We start from the raw sequence: 20,038 nt of genomic DNA on the forward strand, positions 1-20,038 counted from the left end.
GCAAGTCATGGTAGATGGCTCTCCCTCTTTGAGCTTCACCATCAATGCTGGAGTGCCTCAAGACTCTGTCCTATCACCTACTCCCTTTCTCCTGTTCATAAATGACCTACTTACAATCAATTCTAATCCTATCCATAGCTTTGCTAACGATAGTACTCTTCACTCATCTTACTCATTTGACCAACCATGCAGTACTTTGACATTCCAGGCTAGCTACAAGATCTAAAATGAGTGCCCTAAACATTGATCTTCATACTATCCTTCAATGAGGTGAGGTGAGGATGAAGGTGAGGATGAATTGGTAGCATTGAACATGACAAGGTCATGTTCAATGCTACCAAAACACAGTATTGCCTACTCTCTCAGGAGATCTCAGCTCACCTATCCTTACCCTCAGTAACGCACCAATCACCAAGATCAGATCTCTTTACTTGGACTGGCATTTACCTCCAGCCTCTCCTGGCATAAATACACCACATCAATAACCTCCTCAGCATCCAAGAAACTTGGCATTTTCTTTCGTTCAAAAAGCTATTTTACACCATACCAACTCCTAACTATATACAAATCCCAAATCTGTCCATGCTTAGAATACTGCTCACATTTTTGGGGTGGTTCACCTAAAAATTTCCTTAAAATCCTTGATGCTGTCAGAGATAAACAATTAGCTTCACTGATGATCCTTGTCTTACATATTCACATCAACCTATCTCACAAATGCAGTGTTTCAGCACTGTGTCTATTCTGTTCATTAAGTACTTCCATGGTCACTTCTCCAGTGAATTGGCAATTATCATTCCTTCACTTTCAGTTGCACCTGTTAATACAGGAGCACAGCTACCTAGCATCCCTTTACTGTGCAACTGCAAATGCACCGAATCTACTTCTCTTCTTCCTCTTTTATTCTGTCCACCTCTGTCTCCTCTTTACAGAATGAAGTATTCCCAAACAATTACAAAATGCATCTCTTAGAAATTTATTGATGATTTTTCTTTTTTATCTCAGGCCTCATCTGCATCCCACACATGGCACTGATGTGCTAATAGGTCTCTTCACTCGTGTTTGGGATCAATATAAATAAAAAAAAAAACTATTACCTTTATCCAGCTCAACTGTCGCTGTATTACAAAACATAAGCAAGTTTTGGGGGGTAACATAGTTTCCCGCCATATAGCATCCCATTTCTGTCTGTTAATTCCTGTATTTTGCTCTGGACCAACTTCTCCAGCAGTACTTTGACTATGCCTCTTGATATGCTGATCAGTTGGTAATTAGCTTCATCAGTCTTGGAGCATCCTTTATGCAATAGAACTGTTTTCCCCTCTTTCCAGCTCCTTGGGACTAACTCATTGCTGAGACTTTGATAAAACAACTAGGTCAAAGACACTGCCATTTCCATAGCACCTTCACCTAAAACTCAAGCTGGTATACGATTGTACCTTCAGTTCATGTACCTCAGTTTCCATATAAGCCTTTGCCTCTCTTGTTGCTGCAGTGTCTCCACCTGGATGATATGCTCTTTCAGAGTGTTCACTTAGTAATTGTACTATTTCATCTGATTCAATTATCTCCCTACCATTTATGCAATAGAACTGTTTTCCCCTCTTTCCAGCTCCTTGGGACTAACTCATTGCTGAGACTTAGATAAAACAACTAGGTCAAAGACACTGCCATTTCCATAGCACCTTCACCTAAAACTCAAGCTGGTATACGATTGTACCTTCAGTTCATGTACCTCAGTTTCCATATAAGCCTTTGCCTCTCTTGTTGCTGCAGTGTCTCCACCTGGATGATATGCTCTTTCAGAGTGTTCACTTAGTAATTGTACTATTTCATCTGATTCAATTATCTCCCTACCATCAGCATTCATTAAAATCATTCTGCCATAAACATTCTTCCTTTTACTTGCAACATACTGAAAGAACTCTTAGGGATTATCTTTGACCTGCACTCTTAATTTCCTTTCTACTCTGCTTTTGCCTTTCTTTCCACTCTGGTTATCCTTCTGGCCTGTGCTTATACTGCTTATGTGCCTGCTGGGTTACCTTTCTCCTTGAATTTTCTCCACAATTTTTCTTCTTCTTTTTTTTTTTTTTTTGTAGTTACAGCTTAATCATGGTATTCATCCATTTAACTCTCAATTGATTTATTCTCCTAACTAGGTATTTAATCTATTACTTCCCTCAAACACTCATTTACTACTACTTCTCATGAACTATCAACACCCAGCTCTTGCAATTTCAAATGCCATGGCACTGATCCAAACAATCTCTTAAGCTTATGATACTCACCCCCTTGTAATTCCACATATATCCCTCTTAACTGAAAATATCACACACTCATAGGTCAAAACCATATGATCACTCTCACCATCTGGTGGCATTGTGGTCACATTGGTTATAGACAAATTCTCTGCTGCAATTACTAGATCTAGTACATTCTAGATCTAGTAACTGCATCAGAGAATGCTGCCTCAGGTAATTATTACTTGGTAACTGGATAAATTCCATTTTCTTTTCTCCCTGGGTAGAGTTCTGTTTATGGACTGAGAATCAATGATTCTCAGTCCATAAACAGAACTTAAAAATAACAGGACTGTAGGAGACTAAACCATAACCATATAGAGTTCTTTGTAATGAGTTTGATTCAAAAGACAATAAAAGCAATATAAATAATATATTGACAGGACAATCCAATCCAGTCTATTGTTGGATAAAGAAAGGGGAGGTGTTTGATCTTGAAATTAATGTCTCCCTAGATTTTGGATAAATTTATTGCTATATTTCTTGAGGTTGGAAGAATGTTTTAAAGCTGCTGCTGATTCCAAAAATAGTTTCTCTGACTTATGACTTCTGTATAATACTTCCTTTTCATTTAATCTGTGTGAAGGTGTCCAAGGCATGGCCTGCTAGCCCCAATCAAGGCAGATGACAACAGTTCTTGTTTGTTGATAGTAAGTCGAGTCACAAGTACAGGGTGCTTTCTTGAGAAAGGTTGTCCTTAGCTGATATTTAAGCACTTTGCATATCTTTTCAGATGTGCTCTGAATACATGGGTTAGTAGCAGCTTTGCTGTAGTCTTGGGTATTAGGAAAGGGAGGAATTTGATGGGACATTCACTAATTTCTCTGGTTTCTGGGGATAATAGCCATTGATTAAAAAAAAAAAAAAAAAAAAAAAAAAAAGTCTGGCCAAGGTAGATGAGTTCAGTGTTAATAGCAGTATCATTGGAACAGGTAACTGTGGCTTTCTGACAATTATACTATCATCCAGCCCAACATATTGTTGAGCTGGATGATAGTATAATTGTTTGTGCAGCTTCAGAGATGTTGAAAACTGTCCAGTGGTTTGAGTGTGGCTGTGTTGAGTGCTTAAGGCTGTAAGTTTTCTTTGTAGTAATTGGCCAAAGGGGAGTAAAGGGTGAACCCATGACTGTCCTGTCTAGTTTGTATATTCTTTCTCTCAATGTGAAATAATCAGTATGCACTATAAATTTGAATAATTGAAATATATGTAGGGAGAAAGATGGGACTTTATTAAATTGAGAGTTGCATTTAATGGTACATTAGTAAATAGTGAAGTAATAAGCTAATCTTTATGTCTGAACTTTTTAGAATATGATTTTTTAATATACTTTAAGTGAGCAGAATTTTAAAAAGGATGAAGAAATTACCTGTGAGGAGACTAGTGATTTAGCCAAATGTTGTATGTAGGACTGTTTGATATCAGTAGTTGGATATAGAGGTAGATCTTGTTTGTGAATTTTTGGTATTCCATATATTCTGGGTGCTTTACATGAAAAGGCTTAAGTTTAACAGTTTCTTTGGACCAAGAAGTGATTTTTTTATTTTTTTTTTAATAATTTAAGAAATATATTATTTTGTGTATTAGTAGGATCATAATCTATGATTTTGTAAAAGAATGTAAACCATTTCATGTAAAGCACCAAGTGCTTTCATTACCACAGTAGCATTCATTACCTTTGTTTGCTTTGGTCATAATAATATTCTTGTTATTATATATATACAGGGTGTTCGGGATAAATTTGACAGTTTCGTAAGGAAAAAGAAAATCTTCTTTGTATCTATTAAATTTAATGAATTGACAAAAAAACATTACAGGCAGAGTTATTACAATACTATCAACAAGATTTACTCAAAATAACCACCATTAGCATCGATCACAGCTTCAATTCTGCTTCGGAACCTCGAACAAGCTGATGCTACAGTCTCCCTGGGAAGGGCCGCAAAAACTGTTTTAATTTTATCCATTAACTGGGCTTTTGTATTACTGGAAGTGCGATTGGTGTCTTTTTCAACTGCGCCCCATACAAAATAATCCATGGGGTTAAGGTCTGGGGAGTTTGGAGGCCAAACATTTGGACTGGTGAAGTCGTAGAAATTTTCAGACAACCATTTTTGACTTTTCCCAGAGGTGTGGCAAGGGGCCGAATCCTGCTGCCATACATACGGCCTACCATTGGCTACCCTTGTTATCCAGGGCTTGACTACAGTTAGCAACTCCACGAACAAAGCCCGAATTCCAATGCCAGGGTTCTTCAACACCTGTTCCTGCAGATTTGCGAGGAATTCTGCTGTACGAACGCAATCAGATCGTCTGCTAGGGATCTTTCTTCTTGCTACATCCTCGTAGTCACCATTGCAAGTCTCTAGTTCATGCCTGATTGTTTTTACTGTATTCAGGGAGCATTGGGCAGCAGTCGTAATATCCTTATTTTGATGGTGGGCACGAATCATCATGATACAAGTTATTCTCTTCCATGATTCAGGTGGGTTCCAGCTATCCATCCTTTCTGACATCTTGTATATGAATGAAGAAGGGTCCAAACTTTTAAATGAAGAGAAGTGTGTGTTAATACATGTAACTTACGGAAAAATATAATTAATTATAAATATGTCAAATTTATCCCGAACACCCTGTATATATATATATTAGGGTTACCAAGTAATTTTATACACTTGATTATTTTACTCCTAATCCCAAGTAAGCAAACAGTTAAGTTTGCGCCTGAACGTAATTCAAGTCTAAAGGTGCAACACCAGGGCAACTCATTGTAAAAGTGGGTAAAGCTCTGATCACTATTCTTAGTATTTTCCATAATGTAAAGCACATCTCACTAAGAGATGTATACTGCAATACATTATGGGTGGGGTCAATACCCAGACCGGTTTCAACCTTTTTTGAGGTCTCCTCAGTGAGTAGCTAGACCCTAAATATACCAAGGTTTTAGTAATACAGAGCCTTATCAACTTTACCTATACAAGTTGCTACAAGGTGTTTTTATTTTGAATAAGAATCTCTGGAGGAGATATAGATGTAAATAAGTTTTTTTTACCTTTTGGTAATGTATTACTTGGGATTAGGAGTCAAATAACTAAGTTTATAAAATTACTTGGTAATCCCCTAATATACATTACCCAAGGTAAAAAAAACTTTTTTACATCTCTATCTCCTCCAGAGATTCTTATTCAAAATAAAAACACTAGCAACTTGTATAGGTAAAGTTGATAAGGCTCTGTATTACTAAAACCTTGGTATTTAGGGTCTAGCTACTCACTGAGGAGACCTCAAAAAAGGGTTGAAACCAGTCTGGGTAGTGACCCCACCCATAATGTATTGCAGTATACATCTCTTAGTGAGATGTGCTTTACATTATGGAAAATACTAAGAATAGTGATCAGAGCTTTACCCACCTTTACAATGAGTTGCCCTGGTATTGTACCACGTTTAGACTTGAACTACGTTCAGGCGCAAACTTACCTGTTTGCTTACTTGGGATTAGGTGAAAAATAACCAAGTTTATAAAATTACTTGGTAACCCTAATATACATTACCCAAGGTAAAAAAACTTATTTACTTATATATATATATAGTTCTTTGCTATAATTTCTTTTACTGGCACATTGTTTTTGGATTTGATTAGGATGTTAGCTACTTCCAGTTGAATGCTGTTGGTTATAACTAGAGGAATCTATAATAAGTGGTATATTCACTACTTAGTAGATGCCATTATTTCTACTTTTGGAACTTATCTAGGTGTAATGCAAAGTTATGACTGACTTAATGTATTGACAGCTTCTTTCATTAGAACTACTGATAAGTTTGATGTGATCCCGATGTAATTGTGGTCATCCTATTGTACTATGATGTCGAAGGATTTCAAATTTCGTCTAGTGCTGGCTTTTAACTCTGAATTCTTTATCTCTGCCATGGTTTCAGAGATAAGGAGGAAGGACTGCTCACAGTTCAAGATATAAAATATTACAGTTTGTTGCATAGCACATTGATAGCAACATTTATTTTTGATAGCTTCTTATGAGTAGCCATGATTTATGCATGTATTAGCACTAGATTTAACCCATTTGTAAATACCTTAGACATTGGCTGAATGAAACTTAGTTTTAATTTTGATAAAGATCAGGATGCCATGGAAATATGGCTATATCAGTTTACCAGAAATCTGGGAGGTGGTCATTTTAAAGTCAAATTGAATACTTGTTAAACTTCCTTTATCTAATAATAGATAGTGCCAATTAGGACTTCAATTCTTTGTGTTGTCCATTTTACAATTTAAACTGTTCTCTAAACCAGCAAAATATCAGCAACTAAGTAAATACATTTTCTTATTATTTTGAATTGAATTTTGAATCTTATTATCTTGTGTTGTGAATTAAAATGGTTTATTAAAAACAAAACGCAACATGAACTGCGAACACATAAGCCTTCCTTTTTTACTTATGTAATCCCTAACCAGTAGTAACTGACGTAGTTTCACTGGCATACAATACATTTATCTTTAATTATACTATTCTTGCTGGAGGTTGAGCAAATTTCAGCGCTGACCAACCTTGTGTCCCTGTGTGTGTATTTTCTTTATTACCTTGATATACAAGTTTAAATTTCGAAATTATGATTACCTTTATATAAAGGTTGAAACTATTTTATTCTAATTAAAGTAAGTGCTCTAACATAGTAGTTTGTCTTCATAATTCTACAAAGTGAATGCTGATCGCTCTGTACTGTGAAAGAAAGAATAATAAACAGTAAATTTCTTGATGTGAGACCACCATATGAATAGTCACTGTAATCCACAGTTGATTCCTTAACATACATAACCAGTATGTAATGGAAAAGTTGCAAAAACATCCTTCTATTGCTGCATTTGATATGCATATAACTTCAAGGCTTGATCATTAAATTGCCTTCAGTCTACCTTCCACTCTATGTAATTAGGTAGCCAGCTTTCTCTGTAGTTAGCTGCACATCATGATGAGTGGTTTCCTCTCCTTGAACTTCTTTATCAATGTAGGAGTTCTCTGGTGTTTTGTTTTATCATCTACCCTTTTTCTTCTGATGGGGAGAAAAAGCATATCTTGATCGTTGTCAATTCTAGCAAGAGATAGGCTTCTCTTTTTCTCTCACAGTAAGGAACCCAGCTCGCCTACATTAACTCTCAGTAACACATCAATCACCAAATAGGAACATCTTCCTCTCCTGACATTTACTTCTAACCTCCTTGCATAAATACATCACATCATTAGCTTCCTTAATATTCATGTAGCTGGCATTATTTTCCACTCAAAATTCTGCTTTTTGGCCATCCATTTACTGACTCTGTACAAATTCCAAATCAATCCATTCTTAAAATACTGTTCATGTGTTTTTGATGGTGCACCTAAAATCCCCCTAAACTTCTTGATGCTGTCTGGAGGAGAAAGCAATTCCATTGATAAATGTACCCTTCCTTAATGACTCACTTCAACTATTATCTTATAGATGTGCTGTTTCTGCTCTATTTTTTCTTTTCTTTTCTGTACTTCCACAGACACTGCTTCACTGAACTGGAATCCATCATTTCACTTTCCATTAGACCTATTAAATGCAAGCTCATCATCTCTTTTCACTCCAGCTGCAGACATGCAGAACATGCTTCTACCCTTCTCCTCTGGAATAGCCTTCCTCATGAAGTGTTCCCAGTAACTATGACCTACACTTCAAGAAAAATGCCAACAGGTTTCACTCAACCTCACAACATTAAAGACTGTAGATTTTTTTTTTTTTTAGATACTAGACTTTCATCATCATCATGCATATCAAGGATTTAGGCCTAGCGTGGCCTGTTCCGGCCTTAGAAGTCATCGTTGAATCTTTTAAGAGGACGTCCTGGTTTTTTTTCCCTAATGGCTTGTACTTTAAGGATTATTTTGGTAATCTTTCTATTTTCATTCTTTGAATGTGTTCCATCCATTTATATTTATATTTTTTAATTTTTTTTCTATTACTGATTTTTGGTTTAATTCTTTCATAATTTCTTCGTTTCTTTTGTGATCAAATAGAGTATGCTTTGCAGTTTTTCTCATAAACTTCATTTCTGCTGTTGTTAATCTTTATTTGTCTTTTTGTTTTATTGCCCAGATTTCACTTCCATACAGTAAGACTGGTAGGGCTAATGTATTGTTCACTTTTAGTCTGGTTTGTTTTTGAACTAGCTTTGGTTTAAATATAGAGTTAATTACACCTGTTATTTTTAAATATTTTGCAATTTTTAGGTTTTTATCTTTTTCATTTTCATATGTGATCATACATCCTAGGTAGTTAAATGAATTCACCTGTTCTAAGATCTTGTTATCTGTTACTATTTTAGTTCTTACTGGATCTTGTCCTTTAAAGGCCATAGTTTTTTTTATTTTTCTGTTGATATTATCATATCATAATCTTTGGATATCTCATTTAGATCTAAAATAGCTTTCTGTATGTCTTCAGAATTTGTAATTATTATTTGGTCATTGGCAAAAAGGAGAGTGTTTAAGTTCACAGTAGGAGAAAGTTTAATACCTTGATGGAAATTTTTATTCCATTTTATTATTATTTCATTTAGGTAAATATTAAAAAGAGTTGCTGAGTGGGGCTTTGTCAGACCCCTTGTTTTATCTCTCTCATATATGATATTCATGATTTAAATTTATTTGTATTTGATTATTTTCATATATACTTATGATAACTTTTAGGATATTATTTGGTATTTGTATTTCTTTTAATATGTTAAATAAACTTCTTTTAACTTTGTCAAATGCTTTTTCAAAGTCAATAAATGCAATATGTATTTCTAAATTGCATTCTTTTCTTTTCTCTATTATTAATTTTAGGCAAAAGGTCTGGTCTATACATGATCGTCCTTTTCTAAATCCATTCTGTACTTCTAAAATAAAGTTTTCGGAATATTTCATTAATCTAATTAAAATTAATACATGTATTAACCACAGTGAAAATTATTTAATTGTAAATATTTCATCCTAAGTATCTTAGGACATCATCAGTACAGTCGTTTTAAATAACAATAGGAATAACATACAGTTAGAGCGCATGATTACAATAGAATCTCATTAAACGTGCATAACGTGCTACAGAAGTAAAAAAAAAAAAAATTTAACACTGGATTTCTGCTCAGGACATGGACTAGTTATTACTAACACCATGTTCAAACATAAAAATGTGCACAAATTCACATGGAGAGAAGAGGCTAGGAATAAGAAAAGTCTCATTGACTATGTTATTGTTGATAGTGATGTTTTCTCCCTGGTGCAGGACACCAGAGTGTACAGAGGATTTGAAATTGGAAGTGATCACTATTTAGACTTGAGCAGGATAAAATTGAATTTCATATTGAAAAGAATAACATGTTAGAAAGTTTTAAAGCAAATAAAAGTTGAGCAGCACTCAGATGTGAACTGTAGACTAAAATACACAAAGATTATTGATGAAAAAATGAAAGAGTTTGAGAACAGGAACCAAACCTTAGAGATTCAGTGGCAAGCTTTCAAGAAAACACTGATTGATTCAGCCAGAGAGGCATGTGGTGAGGTTGTCTGCAAGGATAGAAAAATCAGAACTCCCTGGTGGACACAGGAAGTTAAAGTGGCAGTGAAGGAAAAGAAGAAAACATATCAAAAGTTCCTGGCAAATAAGTCAGCTTGTGCTCTTAGAGAATATAGAGACAAATGCAAGAATGCTAAACACTGTGTAAAATTAGCTAAACAAAAGTCATGGCAGGACTTTGGGAAGAATATAGAAAATAAATATCAAGAAGGTGGCAAAATATTCTGGAGGTTGTTGAAGAAGCTTAGGAATGGAGGAAAGAGTGCTGTAAAAGGAGTTAGAGATGATACAGGTGACATGAAAACTGGAATAAAAGATATCCTTGAAGTATGGAGTAATTACTTTGAAAAACTGCTAAATGAAGCAAGCAGTGATGATAGCACAGTGGTAAAAAACACTGACCAGGCATGCAGGCAGGAATACATATCCATACTTGAAGTAGAAAAAGCCATCAAAGGCTTGAAATGTGGAAAGGCAGCTGGAGTAGATGATATTCGACCAGAAATGCTGAAGTATGGTGGTATAAGAGTCTTACAGTGGCTGCACTGCATAGTTCAGAAAGCCTGGACAGAGGGACGAATTCCCGATGATTGGAGTAGAGCTCTCATAGTACCCATATATAAAAAGGGAAATAAAACTGAATGTGAGAATTACAGAGGTATTTCCCTACCGAGCGTTCCTGGCAAAATCTATGCAAGTATACTTGAGAAACGGTTGAGAAGAATTGTGGAAGAAAAGCTTGGTGAAGAACAAGCTGGATTCAGGCCAAACAGAGGCTGTCAGGATCAGATCTTCACTTTACGACAAATAGTCGAGAAAGCATGGGAATATAACAAAGATCTGTATTTAAGTTTTGTCGATTTGGAAAAGGCATATGATAAGGTGCCAAGAGAGAAGCTATTCAATACACTGCAGTTATATGGTGTCAATGGGGCATTATATCAAGCAATACTTAGTCTTTATTTGATTTGTAAATCAGCAGTTAGGATTGAAGGAAGTACAGGAAGATGGTTTAATGTTAAATCTGGTATGAGACAAGGATGTACATTATCCCTTCTGTTATTCATTATCTATATGGATCATATTATGAAGGAAAGTGGTATTAAACCTGATATCAAAATTGGAGATGTTATACTTCTAAATAAATCTGCTACAAGTCTGCAAGATTCTCTGACTAAATTGAATAACTGTTGTAATAGATATGGTATGAAGGTCAGCAATGAAAAGACAAAGACAATGAAAATAGGCAGAATCATTGAAAATGTCAAATGTGTTGTGAATGGAGAACCTGTGGAACAAGTAAAACATTTCAGCTACTTAGGCACGATTTTTACTGAAGATGGTAAATTAAATATGGAAATAGACAACAGAATCAGCAAAGCTGGTATGGTGGGAAGTCAATTGAATAAATTCATATGGAATAAGAGAGAAATTAGTCAGAACAATAAATTAGCTGTATACAAGACAGTGTTCAAACCAGTTTTAACTTATGGATCTGAGAGCTGGGTCAGAAGTAAAACACTTGACCAAAGACTAGAGACCGCAGATATGAGAGTCATGCAGAAAGATTAGAGGCGTGAACAGATGGCATCAATGGCAATATCATATTAAAAATGAGGATATTATGAAGGACCTTGACATTGTCAGCATCCAGGAATGCGTTAGCAGAGCTAATCTCAGGTGGTATGGCCATTTAAACAGAATGGGCGAGGAAAGATTAGCAAAACAAGTGTTCTCTGCCAGGTTGGCAGGAAAACGACCCAGAGGAAGACCAAGATATTGGTGGATTGATATGGTACAAAGTGCCTTAGACGATAGAAATATAAGATCTGATAATGTTGGAGTCTTGACAAGTAACAGACTGATTTGGAGGAAAATTGTAGATAGGAAGTTAGTAATGATATAATTTTTTCATGTAGTACTATCATATCCTGTACACCCCTTGTGGGTACATGGCAGGAATTTGATGATGATGATGATGATATATATATATATATATATATATTATATATATATATATATATATATATATATAGATAAATAGATAGATTTTTTTTTTTTAAATCGAATAACTAGAAACCTAGAAAAATGAAAACAAAGTTTATTAGCACAACTAGTTTCAGCTTGTATCAGCCTCCTTTGGGTGCACATTAAAAAAGAAATAACCATTTAAGTCCGCGCGGTTAGCCTAGTGGCTATGCGCTTCACAACCATATGCCTGGGGAAGGAGTGTCCTAGGTTCGATTCCCATCGGTGACGTGAGGAGCTGAAGGATCTTCCTCAGCCATAGCCAATTTAGCCAGTCTTGGGCGTGGGCAGCAGGGTTTTTTCCCCAGTTTATTCTGGGGTTTTTCATCCCGCAAAGCAGGAAAACTGGCCTTGAGAACTTAACACTACAGGCCATGGGATACACCGGGGCATAGGACTTGACCACCTTATCCTGTAAACGGAGTGAGGTCCGATGATCAATGGACTCTCGACACCGCAAGGTAAAAGAGGGTATAAAGGAGATGAGAATATTTAACACAAATTTGTATGACAATTTCCCATACTTTAGGAATAGTAAGAACGTCGTTGCGGTCTAAGTTTGGTCTGTGTAGTAGGGCTTCGGAACTTTCTTTGTATAAATGTTCATGTTTATATAAAGATCTATGTAAATGGATATAATCCATTTACATAGTGACTGATGATTCAAAAAATCATCAGTCACTTCTCCACACCTCAAACCAGACAGGAAGAAGTCCATAGGATTCCCATACCTTACGTTAAAGGCATTTCAGAACATCTTTCTAAAATTATGAAGAAATACAATTTTGCCACTACTTACAAACCTATTAACCAAATCTACAACTTGTTACCTTCTCCTAAGGACAAACTCTCACCTTTGATGTTGCCTGGCGTTTATGAGATTCCATGCTCATGCAAATTATCTTACTTTGGACAGACAGGTAGGTCTGTTCAGAAACACATCTCGGAACATCAAGACCACATTCGTCTTTTTAAACCCCAGAAATCTGGCCTCTCTCAACACGGAATTGAAAATCCAAACCATAGGATCCATTGGGAAAAGTCTAAACTTTTACATAGAACTTTATATAAACATGAACGTTTATACAAAGAAAGTTCTGAAGCCCTACTACACAGACCAAACTTAAACCGCAACGACGTTCTTACTATTCCTAAAGTATGGGAAATTGTCATACAAAATTGTGTTAAATAATTTTTTTTTTTTTTTTTAATGAGATTCTATTGTAATCATGCACCCTAACTATATGTTATTCCTATTATTGTTTAAAACTACTGTACTGATGATGTCCTAAGATACTTAGGATGAAATATTTACAATTAAATAATTTTCACTGTGGTTAATACGTGTGTTTCTTTTAATTATGATCACACCACAGGTTTTGTTATTTTAAAAAAAAAAAAAAAATTTCATTAGTTTGCTTATATATTTTGTAACAGGAATTTAGTATACTTATACCTCTATAGTTTTTAGGATCATCTCTACTACCTTTTTTTAAAGATAGGAATCACAATTGCTTTTTTCCATTCTATTGGTGGGGTTACCAGTTGAAAAAATTTTATTTAAAAATAATAGGAGTCTTTCTTTGAATCTTGTTCCTGCATATTTATATAGCTTATCTTCTCCAGGTGATTTTCCTTTTCTTGTTTCTTTCAGGCTGATTTCTAATTCTTCTTTAGTTATTTCCTTTTCATTTTCATTAATTGTTTGCCAGTTGTCATTTTTAAAATATTTGTCTGTCCACAGTTCTGTGTAGAAATTTAGAAATTCTTCTAATTTCAATTTGGTGTTTAATTTTATGTTTTCTTTAGTATCTGCATTTAAGTGTTTAAAAATCTTATATACATTAGGTCTTATTTTATGTAAATCATGTTCTAAATTAGAAACAAATTTGTTCCATGATTCTCTGTCTTTTTCTGACTTCTCTTTTAGCTATAGCTCTTATTCTTTTATATTCTATTTCATCTTCTAATCTTTTACTGCTTAACCATTTATGATAGGCTTCTTTTTTCATTTTGATTATTTCTTTGATTATATCATCCCATATATTCAATTTTTTTCCTTTTCATTAAATTTTTTGGTCTTTCATTTGCTGCTGCATTTAGTATTGTTTTTATATTAAGCCATTCTATTTCTTCATTTTGTTTTATTTTATCTAGATATTGGTTAATTCTTTGTTCATATAGCCATTGTATATTTGTGTCATTTAATAGTCTAGTTTTATAAACAAATGTTTTAAATTTTCTTTCTGTTCTTGTTACTTGTAACCATTTAGGTGGTAATCTTAATTTTATTTTAATGAAGAAGTGGTCACTACTTATTTCATATCTTCTGTGAACTCTAACATCTAACAAAAAATTTGTCTTTTCGTTTAAGATAAAATAATCCGATATTGATTTCCATTCTCTTACTGCCCAAGTATATTTATGTATGTCTTTATGTTTATAGAAAGAATTCATTATTTTTTGGTTATTATAAACTACAACAAAGTCGATCAATTTTTTACCATTCCTGTTTAGAGTATGTTCACCATGTATTCCTATATTATTATTAATTTTTGCATTTAAAGGCAGATAACAAAGAGGGTTTCAGGACTGTACCATGTTAGTTATGAGGATCAGCTAAGGGAATATGGACTGCGGAGTTTGGTGGATAGAAGGAGGAGAGGTGATATGATTGAGACTTTTAAACTGTTGAGAGGTGGTTACAGGGTTGACACTGGGGAGTTCTTTCGCTTGGTTGAACACCGGGAAGGAGTGATGACGAGGCCATCCCTGGAAGTTATGAAAGGAAATTGTTTGCAAGAGGATGAGGAGTTATTTCTTTGCATGGAGGGTGGTTGAACCATGTAATGCATTGCCTGATGGAATGGTGAGAGTGAGAACGGTCAATGAGTTTAAGGCGTAGTATGATAGACTTTGTGTTTCTAGATAGTGTTTCTTAGGAAGGACCTCCATGGAGTCTTTTGACTCCATGGAGGCCTGAATAATAATAATTACCTAATCATTTTTATTTATTTTATTATATATATTTTGTAGCTGATTATAAAATTCAATATTATCCTGTTCTCTTCCTTCTTCTGGGGCATATAAACCAATTATTGTTAAATAACCTCTATCTATTTTTATTCTTGTTTCTATTATTCTTTCATTCCATAATTTATAATGTTTTAACTGTTTTGAAAGGGAGTTATGAATCCAAATCATGACTTCTGCTTGTGCTCTTTGGTGTCTGTCAACTCCACTGTATATCACATTAAAATTTTCGGTTCTCATGTTTCCTTTTAATTTCTTTTTTGTTTCATTGTACTGCTATTTTAAAATTTCTTTCATTTAATATTTGGTCTAATTCTATTTCTTTATTTGCTATTCTATTTTGTATTATATTTTGTCGTTTCTATTTTCGTTTTATCTTTTTCTGTCAGCTTAAAAGTAGAATTATGTTCTCCATTTCAGGTGACTAGCCTGACGATGGATAGTTCAGTGGTTGGGCTGCTACCTTAAGGCTTTCGAACTAGTCTTCTTCCAAATTTAAATCCATAGGAGGAATAGGGTATATTGAAGGGGAAAGAGTAGATTATAGTAGAATTATAGTAAAGGTTTATAGAGGGGACATAGTTATAAGCTATAATTATAAATTATAGGTATAATTCGAGATTTTAGATTCAAAAAATTAGATTCTAGATTTTTTTCTGAAAAATGTAGAGTTTATGCCTCTCTCTTTTTACATAACAAATAGTTACAATTTAGACAAATGATATTTATCATCATCATCATAACACTAATTATGGATAGAGACCATATTGGGGTCTGTTCCGGTCTCATCTGTCTAATATCCTTTTTTGAGGTCTACCTGGCTTTCTCTTTCCATTTTGGCTTATATTTTATTATTTGTTTAGGATACCAAGTGTTGGCCATTCGGTTTGCATGTTCTATCCATTTTTGTTTATAATTGTTTAGTTTTTCTTCTATTGATTTTGTTTTTAGTTCTTTTAAAATATCTTTGTTCCATTTTTGGTCTAATAATGTGTATTTTACAGTTCTTCTCATAAATCTCATTTCACTTGTTTTTATTCTTTTTTATCTTGTTTGTTTATTGTCCAAATTTCGCTGCCATATAATAATATGAGCACTGCTAAAGTATTGTATATTTTCAAGCGTGTTTCTTTTTGTACTATATTTGGATTGAGTGTTTTGTTTATCAGGCTTATAATCCGTAAAATTTTGAAGTTTTTAATTTTGTCTTTTTCTCCTTCATATTTCACATCCAAGATAACTGAAAGTATTTATCTGTTTTATTATTTTATTATTAATAACTATTTTACTTCTAACTGGAGTTTGTCTACAAAAAGCCATTGTTTTAGCTTTATCTATTACTATAATGTTTAAATTATATATTGCTCTTTGTAAATTGTCTTCCTTATCTGATATTATTACCTGATCATCTGCAAATAATAGCGTATTTGTTTTGTTATTCCAAGAAATTTCTATACTTGGGTTGTTTAAGGTGTTCCACTGTATTAATATTTCATTAATATAAATATTGAAAAGTGTTGGAGACAGAGGACATCCCTGTCTTACTCCTTGGTTTATAGATTGGTTTTCAGACATTTTTTGATTTATTTTTATTTCATTATCTTTGTATATATTCAATATTGCATGTAGTAGAATATTAGGTATATTTATTCTTTTTATAAGATACTGTTTTATTTTAAATTTTTTGAAGAGTATTAATAACATAAATGAAATGTGTGCTATTTTGATTATGCATTTACAGAAAGACAGCAAAATATTTTTGTTCATTTTTAATGCATTAATTTTTAGGACCACCAAGAAGATAATTCACTTTGGATGACTTCAGCTGATAACGAAAAATATCACTGCATGCTACCAGTCATTTATTCAACTGAAAATGTAAGAATAAAATTATTTCATAAACAGATTATAGTTCAATTTTTTTGAAATTACTTCATATTTTTATTATTTCAGAAATTTTACTTTTTTTTTCTGTAATAAATATAAAAAAAAAAAAGAGTTATCTCAGGAGTGATTTTAAAGACCATAACAGAGGACTCTTGTAATGGCACTTGGAAAGTTCAAGCTTGCCTATTGCCCAAATTATCCTATCTGTGTGCACTAACTAGATTTACAGTATGATTGCTCTTGAAGCTGTTTGTACAAACTTTACTCAAAACTGGTACAAGCTTTGAGGCTTCTTCTTCTTCTCTCTTCCATCATTTATGTGAATGATGATGAGGCCGAATGAACTCTTTCCACTTCTGTCTGTTCTGGGAGAGTCCGAACAATTCTGTCCATTTTGGTGTCGCTTGTTGTGATTTGGTTTTCAGGTCCTCTTTTATTTTGTCTATCCATCTAATTCTGGGCTGTCCTTTGGATCTTTTACCTTCCATCATTGTATTCAGAGCTTTAGATGGTAGTCTTTCTGTTCCCATTCTGGTCACATGGCCAAACCATCGCAGTCTTCTTTCTTGGATTTTGTCTATTATTGTTATTTCTTGTTTTAGTTGTTTCCTTATGTCTTCTTTTCTTAGTCGATCCAGCAGAGAGACTCCAAGTAATCTTCTTAGCCAACCCATTTTAGTAACTAAATATTTTTTCTCTTCAGCCTTTTTGAGATTCCAGCATTCACTTCCATACAGGAGTATTGGGAGGACCATTGTTTCATAGATTATTACTTTTGTTACTTGTTTGATGTCTCTTGACTTCCATATTTTATTAAGTCATCCAAAAGTTTGGGATGCTTGACTGATTCGTACTCAATAACTCCTCCAAGGTAGGTGAAGTTTTCTACCTGCTCTAGATTCTTACTATCAATTTCAATTTTCAGATTTGTGCTTCTTTTTCCTATTTGCATAATTTTTGTTTTGTCTATATTTATGTTTAATCCAGATGTTATACACTCCTCCTTTATTTTATCAGAAATTCATTGTAGATTTTCTTCTGTGCTTGCAAGCTATGCAATGTCATCTGCAGATTTTAAATTTGTCACATTTTTCCCATATATTTTGATCCCAGTCTTCATTGTTTAAGGCCTTATTGGATGCTTCCTCCAATGTAAGATTGAACAGGTCTGGTGACAGATTGCATCCCTGTCTTACTCCGCTCTCTGTATGGAACCATTTGGTTAAGCTGTCCTCCACTCGTACTGCACTTTTAGATTTCTCATACAGATTCTTTATTATTTTTATGGTTTTGTTGGGAATTCCAAATTCTTCCATAGTTTTCCATAGTTCTCTTTTACGGATTGAATCAAATGCCTGACGAAAGTCTATGAAATTTATGTAGCAACTTTGGTTGTACTCTAGTGTCTTTTCTATTAGCTGTCTTAAGGTGAATAGTTGATCAATTGTGCTTCGCCTGGTCTGAAACCAGCTTGTTCTTCTCCTAGTGCCAGTTCTATATATGGCTTAATTTGTTTTTGGTGTACTTCCATAAAAACCTTACTTGGAATACTGAGGAGGATAATTCCTCTGTAATTATTGCATTCTGTTTTATCTCCTTTTTTGTATATAGGAGTTATGACTGATTTGGTCCAATCAGTAGGCACTGTTTCGTTTTTGTAGATCCTTTCAAATAATGTTTTTAATGGTTCCAAAAGTTGTTCCTTTCCTGCTTTTAAGAATTCTGCATGTATTTGATCAATGCCAAGTACTTTCCTAGTTTTGAATTTTTCTATGCTGTGTGCTATTTCTTTGATAAAGATATTTGTTTCCTCTTCTATTTCAGTGGCTGGAATTGTAATATCCTGGGAGCTGTTTTTGTTATATAAATCTTTGAAATTCTTTCCATCTGACAATTTTTTTTTGTTTTACTTGCAATTAGTTGTCCCTCTTTGTTTTTGATCATTATAATTTTTGTTGTTCATGTCTTACTAATTTGGTCTATTTGTTTATATAATCCATGAAGGTTATTTTCTTTTGATAGCTTTTCTGCCATTTTGCATTTTTCTTCTAACCATTATTCTTGTCTCTTTTAACTAGTTTTCTAATTTCTCTGATTAATCTATTATATTCATTTCTGTTATAGTTCTGTTTTAGTTTCATGCTTTTCCTTTGATCGCTTAATCTTTTTACTTCATTCCACATCCAATCTTTTTTACTTTCTCTTTCTGTGTAACCCATTTTTTCTGCCGAATTTAATATTATTTCCTTTAATTTGCACCAATGTTCTTCGATGTTTATATTCTGTTTTGGTAGTTCCTTCAGGTTTTTATCTAGCTCTAGTTGATATTTTCTTAGAATATTGTTATCTTGTAGTTTTTTTACATTGTCTCCTTTTGACTCTAAATGTGCTTCCAGATTTTAACTTTATTCTTAGGTTTGCTAATACTAGCTTATGGTCTGATCCACATTCTGCAGAGAAGTATCTGTAGTTTAGGCTACTTGATTTCCATATTTGGTTTACAATAATATAGCCTTTGATATCCATGTCCATTTTCTTTGAGATTTTGGTTGTTTAAAGAGAGTGTTGGTTATTGTTAGTCTATTATTTGAGCAGAAGTTTAACAGTCTTTCGCAACGTTCATTGCTTTCTCCATATCCGAACTTTCCGATTACTCTTGGCTAGGTATCCCAGTCTTTGCCTACTTTTGCATGTAAGTCCCCCATTAGAATTAAGAGATCTTGACTTGATGTCTGTTGTACTGCTTTTTGTAAATTATATAGAACTCCTCAAAGTCTTCTTCTGATGATGTCGAAGTTGGTGAGTATACTTGAATAATAGTTAGTAATCTGATTGATGTTTTAAATCTTGCTTTAATTATCCTAGGTGAGATAGGATTGTAGGACAATAGAGAATTTTGAGCCTTTGGTTTTAATATAAGTGCTACTCCTTCTTAGTGTTTGTTGTCCTCCCTGCCTGAAGTTAAGATTTTGCACTGTCCATGGTGGAATTCTCCTTTTCCAGTCCATCTGGTTTCTCAGAGTCCACTTCCCATCAGTAGTTGTCTAATTCATGCAGTAGTGTTTGCCCTCTTCTGGATAGAATCAAGCAATCTTAGAGAGGATCTTGATGCACCACCCCAAATATGGAAGCAATATTTCATCACTGGGCAGATTTGGGCTCTGTATTGAGCAGTTTGTTCAGCTTTGAAAGTG

General features: G+C 33.9%; 1 protein-coding gene across 3 annotated transcripts in view; it reads left to right on the plus strand.

Annotated features, from left to right (window-relative positions):
• Positions 1-20,038, plus strand: part of LOC150105075 (endoplasmic reticulum lectin 1-like) — a 218,277-nt gene that overhangs the window by 23,077 nt on the left and 175,162 nt on the right. For all 3 annotated transcript variants that reach the window (XM_090396132.1, XM_090396134.1, XM_090396133.1), the window contains exon 3: positions 16,746-16,835. In XM_090396132.1, coding sequence (XP_090252258.1) covers positions 16,746-16,835 — 90 coding nt within the window. The remainder of the gene's footprint in view (positions 1-16,745; positions 16,836-20,038) is intronic.

This window comes from Typopeltis vanoorti, chromosome 7 (genome assembly GCF_054136105.1).
Source record: "Typopeltis vanoorti isolate ZY-2024b chromosome 7, IOZ_Tvanoo_1.0, whole genome shotgun sequence".
Taxonomy (NCBI): Eukaryota; Metazoa; Arthropoda; class Arachnida; order Uropygi; family Thelyphonidae; genus Typopeltis; species Typopeltis vanoorti.